The sequence below is a fragment of the Cottoperca gobio genome, chromosome 19 (assembly GCF_900634415.1).
Source record: "Cottoperca gobio chromosome 19, fCotGob3.1, whole genome shotgun sequence".
Classification (NCBI taxonomy): Eukaryota; Metazoa; Chordata; class Actinopteri; order Perciformes; family Bovichtidae; genus Cottoperca; species Cottoperca gobio.
Window position 1 is genome coordinate 14,508,817 of NC_041373.1, and position 10,431 is coordinate 14,519,247.

General features: G+C 43.2%; 2 protein-coding genes across 3 annotated transcripts; one reads left to right on the forward strand and one right to left on the reverse strand.

Annotated features, from left to right (window-relative positions):
• The first annotated feature begins 485 nt into the window (after positions 1-485).
• On the forward strand, positions 486-4,761 carry LOC115024288 (tectonic-3-like). 2 transcript variants are annotated; one of them, XM_029455742.1, is made up of 15 exons: positions 486-1,020; positions 1,063-1,112; positions 1,710-1,824; positions 1,914-2,011; positions 2,177-2,289; positions 2,398-2,506; positions 2,743-2,855; positions 2,944-2,982; positions 3,062-3,136; positions 3,229-3,348; positions 3,431-3,529; positions 3,676-3,779; positions 3,882-4,029; positions 4,135-4,269; positions 4,375-4,761. In XM_029455742.1, the coding sequence occupies exons 1-15, from the start codon at positions 767-769 to the stop codon at positions 4,618-4,620; spliced, it is 1,818 nt and encodes a 605-aa protein (XP_029311602.1). In that variant the 5' UTR covers positions 486-766; the 3' UTR covers positions 4,621-4,761. The 2 variants fall into 2 exon arrangements, with proteins under 2 accessions (XP_029311602.1, XP_029311599.1); XM_029455739.1 differs by having other exon boundaries at positions 486-1,112.
• Positions 4,663-10,218, reverse strand: mto1 (mitochondrial tRNA translation optimization 1). Its single transcript, XM_029455735.1, has 13 exons — positions 9,990-10,218; positions 9,007-9,209; positions 8,721-8,920; positions 8,512-8,629; positions 7,457-7,755; positions 6,853-6,965; positions 6,569-6,759; positions 6,345-6,475; positions 5,908-6,112; positions 5,625-5,796; positions 5,401-5,510; positions 5,121-5,278; positions 4,663-4,964 (listed from the first exon to the last, which is right to left on the reverse strand). Exons 2-13 carry the CDS (start codon positions 9,194-9,196, stop codon positions 4,803-4,805), a joined length of 2,049 nt encoding a protein of 682 aa, XP_029311595.1. The 5' UTR covers positions 9,197-9,209; positions 9,990-10,218; the 3' UTR covers positions 4,663-4,802.
• Positions 10,219-10,431: the final 213 nt, after the last annotated feature.

A 10,431-nucleotide genomic window follows, 5' to 3' on the forward strand; every position in this document is an offset into this window, starting at 1 on the left:
TTAATGAATGTGTCCTACTGTCTCTTAACTGTCATTTACCTTTATTTACTTTTCTTGCTTTATTACAAACTGTTTAGACCTCTACATATATATATTTATAATGCATGGATATACATTTACTCCACTCCTGTTTACATTCAGTTTATATGTATTTTTACTTCTCATTATGCATAGGTCTATACATTTACTACATACCTGTTTTATTCCGTTTTTAATTATTTGCCACGCAATCTACCACAAATTTATATTAATTAATTTTATTTATAACCTTTATTTTACCAGGATAGGTCTCATTGAGATTAAAAATATCTTTTTCAAGAGAAAAATGTGATCTACTAATTTATGTCTTGAATTCTGTTTTTGAGTTTACTTTAAAAACAAACAACATATTTAATTAACATAGTTGGAGGGAGCCTGGGATCTAATATGTTCATTGCCAACGACTGCCTCTCTGTCATTCTTGCGTAAGAATTATCTTTCTTCTCTTTTACAGGATTTACGGTAGCGTTACCAGAAACGGAAGTTACCGTGACAACTTCCTTGGCAACAAGAAGCTTGTGTCTAGCTAGCAATGTTTAGCTAAATGCCTTCAGGAGAAACGTTTTCTGAATTGCTTATTTAATTTCAACGGTTTTATATTTTTGTAAGAATCCATGGGTGCGACGTAGGAGAAATAACTCCAGCTAACTGTAAAGTTAACATTATCTCAGCTAGCTTATGAGCTAGACGTCTCATTGTTCACAGCAACATGTATCTTTAAGACGAAATGAATTCCCGCCGGTGGTGTCGATCACTTCAGATATGTATCCTCTTTTTGTGTGGACGTTGGGCTCACGCGGCGACAGATTCAGGGTTCACTTCAACCGTCACTCCGAGCCCTATGAACGGGGAGTCATTCAGCTCAGCGACCTCTGCTCCGGGCGGTACAGCGGCCGTGGACTCCACCACTGAGGCGGTCACCCCGGACTCCATGACTCTGTCTGAAGCCTCCACTGTGGTCACTGAAGCCCCCACTGTGGTCACTGAAGCCCCCACTGTGGTCACTGAAGCGCCCCCTGCCACCACTGAAGCGCCCCCTGCCACCACCGTCCAGCCTCTGCTGGCTTCACAGGGTAACTTACACCTGCTGCCTCTTAGGGATTTTAAAATCATGATCCACTCATGATGGTGGAAAGTAACTAAGTACATTCACTCCAGTACTGTACTTAAGTACACATTTCAGATATTTCCATTTTCTGGTACTTTATACTTCTACTCCACTACATTTGCGAGCAAAATATTGTACTTTGTACTCTTTATTAATTATAAATATAATTATTTAATACAAAATATAAATCAAAAACTACATTCCCCTATAACATTATAGGTTGAGCTACCCATCAGAATATAAAGTAATCAGAATTAGCTCCTCCGTTACCAGCTGCAACATTAAAGTGATGTACTCATTTGTACACAACTAAATATAATCTAGTAATATCTAACCCTAACCCTATTTCTCAGGTTGAAAGTAGTTCCTCTGTTGTGCACTGGCAGTTAATTAGAGCGTGTATAGTATATATTAGTGTTGATTAAAGTGTACAATTTCAACTCAACATCTCGGCTGTTTCCAGTTAGATCTATGTCCTTTCCAATAAGACAAGCTTTGTTGAATTTTGCATATACAGTATAATTAACTGACTGACAGTATCCTCTGTCCATCCTCCATCCAGGTTGTCTCTGTGATTTAACCCCTGATTTCTGTGACGTCGGCTGCTGTTGCGACACAGTTGACTGTGGTATTGCAAACTTGAGTACTGTCTTCACCGGATGTCCACAGAAAGCCATGTAAGTCTTCTGCACGTGTTCTAAAGTTACAGCACATAAAGCGCACTTTATTAGCATTTAAAAGAGCTTTTTTTTATTTTATTTTACAGATCAGGAGTTTGCATTGAGAAGTGGCTGATGTTCCGGGCTAACTTGGATTCATCTCTTGTCACTGTGACCGACTCCTTGTTTTGTGTCCAGCCTGTAGGTACGTAGATGTAATAAGAATATATTGAAATTAATTAACAATCATCAGTGCTGTCACCAGGGAAATCACTGATTATGTTGCAGCTAATTTTGCAAGAGTGTATCGATGAGCAACATATAAATATCCCCCACTAATGCTGTTAAAACAATATGCATCTTCCAACAGATATTTCCCCCCGGTCCCTCCCAGCTCTACCTCAGTATCCAGATCTAGGGGACTCGTACCACTTTTCACCACCAGCTCCTACAACCAGCACCCACAGCAGAGATTTCTACAGGGTAAACAGATCTATGTTTCTAGTATTACAAGTGATAAAATGTAGACATTAGTAAAACTAAATCTTTTAATAGATGAAATGCATTAAAAAAAACTCTTAATTTCTGTAGGTGGACGACGTCATCCAGACATATTTCTCAGGCTCGTCAGTGCGGGGTCTCCTACGTCAGCCGTCTCCAGGAGCTGCCGCTGCATTCTGTATCAACCACAACCCTGCAAGTAAGTTCACATTAAATAAAAAGTATGTTAAACGGCTGGGCGTGCCAGAGTTTTGCCCACATGTGTTCAAATCCAGACCTGCCATCTGGAGTTTTGCGTCGGGTTCTTTCTCGTGTCACTCTCTGTGCACCGGTTACATCAAAATGACATAAAATTATATTTTGCCCGGAGGCTCCTTTAGCTCCCTTAAAGATTACCAACAAATATATTAACGACTTTCTTTCCTGTGCTTGCAGAGTTCTTGAGGTCTGCGTCTCTGTCTTGTACCCGCATGTTGACTCCTCAGTCATGCACCACGGACCCAAATCTCAGCGCCCGCTCTTACTTCTCTGAGCTGAGCCTGATCAAGGTCGGCAAGTCGGCATGCTTTAATTTAGACAATTACTGGTGAGAATCTCACAGCAGATGGGCTAATACCAACAATGTTTTTATTACAGATCCCCATAGTCGAGACGGCACAAGTCTCAGACTTTCTGGTAAGTTACTGATTCTACATAGAGCTCTAAGCCATACACGATATTAGAACACTTTAATTTTCACTAACTCTTGTTTCAGATCCCAGTTACTCCACTGTCTGACTGGCCTGCACCAAGTGAACAAAACAACTCCTGCGTCAATGTGGTGAAAAATGTGAGTAGATGAAAATGTGTGATTCCTAAAAAAAAAGACATTTTGCCTAAATCACAATTTGTTCAAACTCAATTGTCCTTTTTCCTGAACAGGTTGAGTTTGTCGTAGGATACACAGGCAGAGGGGAACTCACGTACGCAACCGTGAACGTAGTCTTAGCTGATGTGGATCCAAATCAGTCGCTGTTGCAGATGCACTCTGTGCAGTTCCAGGTAACCTGTTAAAGCCACAGATGTCATCACTAAATGAACTATGGATTCAAACACTGACATTATTACCATTTCTCTCTTCCAGCTGGCAACACCCAGCCCCACTCCAGGAGGGCCGACCCCTGCATTCGGACTCAAGGTGGGGTCTCCTGTCATTGGTCGCTTTGACGGAGAAGTGAAGCCTGTATCCTCACAAACATCGTGAACTTTATTACGTCCGTCGAGGAGGTTATGTTTATTTTAGTATTTTCCAAGTGCACTTCTAGTTGTTTCATTTATCCAGCCAGCTCTGGGTCAATCATGCATCATGGTTCCTTAACGGTGAGCTAGCTGACCACACTGTGGGTGTCACAGAGTGGGGAGTGTTCCCCGGACTCCCGCAGACGAGCCCCCGTCCTCTTCACACACAACACCGTATCTGGCTGCACATTCAGGTGAGTACAATGTTTTGCTTCTTACATGAAGAGTAGCGGTGAGTTTCAATAAGTCTTCCATGTGTCATTCCCCCCCCCCCCCCTCCTCCGTGTGCGGTTCAGTTCCCCATCTAGAGACTGCTCAGAGCTGCGTTCCCAGATTTACGGGCTCTTGCAGGGACTCGCTGCTCCTGATGTGATCGCCATGGACATGGGTTCCCAACCACACTGGACGAGAGTCATCGCACAGGACTGTCCCGTCAGCCTGCAGGTACAAGCCATTCAGGAATCTACAGTATTTAAGAAAGTCTAACAACTTGTTGACTGACCGTGTGCTCCTCCGATTTATAGTCATTCATTTTGTTCCCTCTCTCAGGAAACATGTGAATCAGGCTGCGTCCTCCCCAACTCTCTCTCTATCCGAGTACTGTGGGCCCGCCAGGGTCTCCTCGACCTTCCACAGAACTACATCCTGGGGGCCAAATACCTTTTCCAGTGTCGAAACTTCAAGGTAGGTACATTTACTCCCTCTTTCTCTCCCGGTTCTTCTTTCCTGTGAAACACACGTTTCACCTCTCTGTCAAAGTCTGAATACTCTCCTCTCGTCTTCTCTCAGTGTCCTGCGTCGTCCCCCATCATTCTAACCACTGAGGTGACGTTTGCCGACACTACGGTTTACCCAGAACCCCCCATGGGCTTGCCTCAGCCTAACTGGAAGTTTCCATTTGGTTTCTTCACTAGAGGCACTGCTGAGCTGGACGGACACGTCGTCATTAACAGCAGTGACACGCAGAAGGTCACATGGAGTTTAATGCTGTTCACAGTAATGTTACTAACAGGATTAAAATTCTTCACGAGGTAGTCTGCCAGCGAAAAGTGGAGCAGTTATCGAGCGCTTCTTATGTGTATGAAAGAATGTTTATTTTCTTACACTATAAAGAGTTTTCATCTAAAGTAAACATATACAAATACCATAACTTATTCTCTTGTACATTTTCAGGAATACATACTTTTTTACAAAACATTTTACGAGTGGTCATTTCACTATGGTAAAGATGCTTTTGCTGCACACAGCTCCTCTTCTCTCTCCTCCTTTTGCTGCTTTCTGTGTTTCCGTCTCTCCCTTAGTTCTGCGCTGCGTACGTAGTTGAGGAGATGCACGATTGCAGCTGGAGTAATACCCTGCAGACGTGTAGCAGCACCCAGCTGGAGAAAAGAAAAAGCATGGGATTAGTTCATATTCATTCGTTTTTTTATGTAACGGCACAGAAGTTTAATTTAATTCAGCTATTTTCTGGTCTTTGAAAATATAAAAAGAAGAATAAAAAAGTAGTTGGTAAGCAACAAATACACTTTACTCACAGTGCTGGGTCGAACTCTGTCCAAAATCTCTCTGACTTCCTGAGACATAGACACCGGCAGAGACAAATAGTCCATGTCATGTGGGAGCAACAGGTTCTCCTCCTTTTGAATTCTCTCAATCTCTTTCTTCTGTAGGTTGCAGTGAGGCCTGTACACAGCTATTGAGAAAGAATTAACTATATTATATCAGCTTGAAAGAACACAATACCACAACAACGCTTTGAGGCGATGCAGAAGGAGAACTGACTCTTCTCTGCTGCCTCACAAAATCTGTTTTTACCCTCTATCTTGAGTCTTTGTGAGAATTCCATGTGACGCGAGAGGCTCTCTGGGAAGGCAGATGCCAACATTTCAAAGGACACGTTGTTGTACTGCAGAACCTCCATACCGCTGAAAAAGAAGCCACAAAGTAACAGTCGGGACCAAAGGTCGACCACTTCTCTCTGCGTCAGACAGGCTCAGCAGGGCAGCTTTTCTACAGGTGATCCCACATACATTACTCACGTCATTACGGTGTTCTTGACCTCACTGATCTGTATGTCGGGCAGCTGCTTTTTCCAACTGTTGGAGGACAGAGAGAGAGCCTGCAGGGTTGCCTGTGCATCCTGCAGACTGTCCCTCACTCTCACAGCCTCCTGGTAGCGCAAAGTGGACACGCATCCCACCTCCTCAAACCCTGGCAGAGGAAGACGTTAAATGAGAGGAGAAAAAGGACAGGAAGTAGAACCTCTCGTGTCGCACCTTGATATGCTCCTGAACCAGGTAAAGTCCCTGACACTTTGCCTACCTTTCAGAGTGAGGCGCATGTCAGCGTTGTCCGGCCTCAGAGCGGTTCGAAACTCAGCCCGGCTGGTGAACATGCGGTAGGGCTCTGTAACGCCTCGACTCACCAGATCATCAATGAGAACTCCGATATAACTCTCAGTGCGAGACAACGACACTGTAGGCATGGAGAGCGCACAGCGGGCAGCGTTCACCCCCGCCCACAGGCCCTGCACAGACAGAAGAGTCATTTGTTATGCAAATGAGAAGAATTTGAAAATACAGCCCTCATCCTGCAGCTCTCCTCTCTCTGTCCTAAGTCCCTCCCAACAGAGGAGCACGGGCATATGCACACGCTTCATACAGGAACCTGTCCGAGTGCTAACAGACATATCTTCACCCTGAACGCTTCGCCCAATGACGCCAAACAATAGTTATAGTTAACAGAATAAAAGCAGCTACCTGTGCAGCAGCTTCCTCGTATCCCGTTGTTCCGTTAATCTGACCGGCCAGAAAAAGCCCCTGGGTGTTTTTTACCTGAAGGGCAGGGCTCAGCTGAGTGGGACACACAAAGTCATACTGCACACCATAACCTGGAAAAGCCCAAATGATAAGAAACATTCAACATTCACTCAGTTACACATGCTGCATCGTTGTAACCTTTAGATGTACTGTAGGCAGTGTACCGTGTGTGTGGATCTTAGCTCTGTGCAAGGCAGGGATCTGTCTGATGAGGCTGAGCTGTACGTCAGGGGGCATGGTCATGGACAGACCCTGAGGGTACAAAAGGTCAGAGGTCAACCCCTCAGGCTCAAGCCACACCTGGTGCCGTCGACCCGGGAATCGAAGTACTCGCGACTCAATGGAGGGGCAGTATCTGCGAGAGACGAAGAGTAGGGTTATGACTTTTGGTTTTAGAACTCAGACTGTGTGTGTGTGTGTGTGTGCGTGTGCGTGCGTGCGTGTGTACCTGGGACCCTTGGCGTCTTCCTGTATGTGACAGTTGAGATGGAGACTATCCTTCACCACTCTCTCTACACCAGGAGTAGTGTAGGTCAGATGGCACGGCAGCTGCTCTTCAGGCTAAAGTTTCAAAATAAAAGTAAGAATTAAAAACATGTTTTAAAGGATATAATGTAGAAATTCCTTTTGACTACAAAAAAACATTTCATAGATGCCACTTTTGAGACTTTCTTCACTACTGAAACTAAAAAGCTCTTCCTTTAATACTTGTGCTGAAAACATCTACAGCCAGATGTGCCTGCTTCCCATTCATTTAGAATCACTGTTAATGCTTCCACTAAGACCGGCCCCCGCAGATTCAGATGGTTTTTGCAACTTCTTTCAAGCTGCAGGAGATATGCAGCATATGTTTTGTATGATGGCGTTGCGTAGGTAAGAAGGAAGCAGACAAAGAACAGCCTCATGAATAAGAATGTGCCAACGCAGACCATCCAACCCGATCATGAAGAGAACAATGGTGAGTAAGTGCTCTGAGGTTTGTAATAAACCTCATTGCTCCACGGTAGACATTATCCAGCGCATGAAGTCAACACATTTCATTCAAACGTTACCTTGCAGTGTGTGCGTGTATTCAGGAAGCTGAACGGAGTTGGATGACCGTCAGGGGGTTGAACGACAGCCAGGGAAAAATCGACAGAATCCCTCAAAATCCTGGGAGGCGTACCGGTCCTCAGTCTGCCTACCCTCAGCCCCAGCCTCTCCTTCAGTGTGTGGGACAGCCCAGAACTCGACGGAGCGTCACCTATCCGACCCCCGGGGGACGTGCTTTGACCAATGAAGAGGGAGCCAGACAAGAAAGTTCCAGTAGTCAGAATCACGGAGCTGGCTGAGACCGGGTGGCTTCCATTCGCTGAGAAGACGTCAAAGGAAGTGCAAAATCACAACCTGAACAACAGACCACTTTCTTTCTGTAACTTACTGCACATTAGGAGGAAGTGCATTTTATCGGTAAATGCATTTGTTTGATATCAGATGTGGAACAAATTCTAGAATCTGATCATTAGATTTGCATGCGACATTAACAATTATTTAATACAGATTGAAGATGAGATGTATAAGTTGATATGTTGTGTGTGTGTGTGTCTCTGTGTGTGGTAGAAGCACAACTGTCCTTATATTACTCCCATAAATGTGTGTCTTTTAGATGTGTAGCCTTGACCTGGAGCCTAACAAGTGTGATAGTAAGATTTAGAAATACACTCTCTGTTTATGAGCCTTTATTACGGAATGTATCTGAATTTATTACAAACGTAATATAGAAAAGTTTGCCCAGAAACCATATGAAGTTGTTACTACTACTTACACAGCAGTATACATTTACTACAGGTTGGTACAAGTAAAGACAAACTAGACATAATTGGTAAGAACTGATTTGCTTCAAATTTTAATTTAAACCCTAATTGTAATATTAGGATTCTAGAAACTAAGTATGCAGATAGAGACTTTCAAACCTAATCTATATGTTGTATATGTTGACACTGCCTTGACAGGTTGAACTCCTTTTATCTCAAGTCAAATGTGTTGAAACTGTTCTGTGGGTTAAACCTCCGTTCGGGAGAGTGGTTCTCCTGAATAAATATAGCGAAGGTAAACATTTGCTCCATACCCAACAGTATCCCGGTGACTCGGTGGTGTCCAGGCTGCTCTGGGTTTGTTTCTGATACCAGCAGCTCCTCCACTGAGCCCTCCAACACCGTCAGCCTGGGAGTGGACAGCAGCTCCGACTGAATGAGGAACGGCAGAAAGACATGTTGTTCGAGACATCTCAACACAAAAATGACACAGGAAATGAAACCACTCCTGTGTATAAGATACCTGAATAAATTCACGGTAGCGCTGCCGGTCCAGCTGGGCCCTCGGGCCCCACACCGCGGGGCCTTTACTACGATTCAGGATGGAGAAATGGATCCCAGCCCAGTCTCCTGCTCGACCACACAGCCCATCCAGAGCATCTACCTCCCTCACCAGCTGACCCTTCCCTACTCCTCCCAGAGACGGGTTACAGGACAGGGCACCTGGTAGGAGAAGGAGTATCATTTTGGTGGGGGAAAAACGATTTAGATGCTTTAAGAGTTAAATAAGCTTCTTTTTCTTCTCTCACCAATGGTTTGTATTTTCTGTGAGACCAGCAGTGTCTTAGCTCCCACTCTGGCTGCTGCCGCCGCCGCCTCGGTACCTGCGTGACCCCCACCCACAACAATGACATCATACTGCTGTCGGGTGACGTGACTGGCACGTCTGGAGACCAGTGACAGGAAACTGTTCAAGGGGGGAAGCTTCTTTGTCAACATGTGGGGGGAACACCTGTGGAGTGAGGGTTAGATGGTCAGAAATGTCGACTTTTTTAAATGGGAGAAGTCCAGAGGGAGGACAAAAGGGCTTTAATCTTAGAAGTTACTTGATCATAAAATAGATATAATAAAAGTCAAGCATTCAAAAGTTTAATCAAGTGTTATAAAAATATTAGATTGAGAAAGATATTCATTATTAAGATCGTGTCAGTCCATGCTGAACGTGTTCATTTTGAAGTGTTGCATTTTTGTTGTATCAGGTTTGACAGGTTATAATTATTTTTGATATTTAAGCTGGCCCACATAATATAATGTTGCTAACTGTATTTGCACTTATGTAAAAAAAATGAATGTTCTCTTATTAATTAAATGTTTTATTTATAAAACTTTATAAAACTTGTTGTCATAATTAAACTCAACTGAAATGGGCATGGATTTTAACACCTTTCAAGACTTTTTTAAATATTAAAATACAGATTTTCACTTGTGAAAAATGATAAATCTTACTTTAGCTTTTAGCTTTAGGCCAAAATGTATACAAACACTTACTCGTCATTTGTGTTAAGCCAGCTCTATAAAGATAAAGGCATGTAAATACCCCTTAGAGATATAACTTTCGTGTATCTTTAAATGGGATAAGAACATTGACACATAATTTCACGTGTAAATTTCCCTCGGGATGATTAAAGTATCTATCTATATATCTTACATACAAACTAGCACTTCTGTATTTGTACGTAATGTCTATTGCAAAGACCAAATCACCTCGAGTCGGCTATTTAAAGGTACTTACAAATTATTTGGCAGAAGACGAAGGAGGCGTTTTGTTTAATTCCCAGAATGATGTAAGAAGAAACTGAGATTCAAAGAAAGATCAAGATCCTTGTGGAAACACCAAGCTTCCTGCTATGTAACACAAACGCTCTTTATGGAGGCTGCCATGCTGTTTGTAGTTTACAGTCGTAATAACGGTTGTATAGGCGCACTCAGAAAGTTGCTACAAGGTCCAGTCGGTTTGCCAGGACATTTGCTGTCCTTATCCCTATGCTTTATACATAGTAGTCATTAATACATGAATTAATTAATTGAAAACATAAAGAACAGCAACATACACTTGAAAAGGTAGAAGGTGGAGGTGGAATTCATGAATTCACATTTTTTTTGTAAGTATAACAATATTAGTGTTTTGTTTGGTGACTGCCACGTGTACAGTAGAAACCATCAGTTCTTGCTTA

Coding starts and splice junctions, on each gene's coding strand:
- LOC115024288 (XM_029455739.1), top strand. CDS start 767: ATGAATTCCCGCCGGTGGTGTCGATCACTTCAGATATGTATCCTCTTT. Junction 2,507..2,742: donor TATCAACCACAACCCTGCAA/GTAAGTTCACAT, acceptor CTGTGCTTGCAG/AGTTCTTGAGGTCTGCGTCT. Junction 3,530..3,675: donor TTGACGGAGAAGTGAAGCCT/GTATCCTCACAA, acceptor ACGGTGAGCTAG/CTGACCACACTGTGGGTGTC.
- mto1 (XM_029455735.1), bottom strand. CDS start 9,196: ATGTTGACAAAGAAGCTTCCCCCCTTGAACAGTTTCCTGTCACTGGTC. Junction 8,630..8,720: donor GCTACCGTGAATTTATTCAG/GTATCTTATACA, acceptor TTCCTCATTCAG/TCGGAGCTGCTGTCCACTCC. Junction 7,756..8,511: donor AGTCACCGGGATACTGTTGG/GTATGGAGCAAA, acceptor ACGTCTTCTCAG/CGAATGGAAGCCACCCGGTC.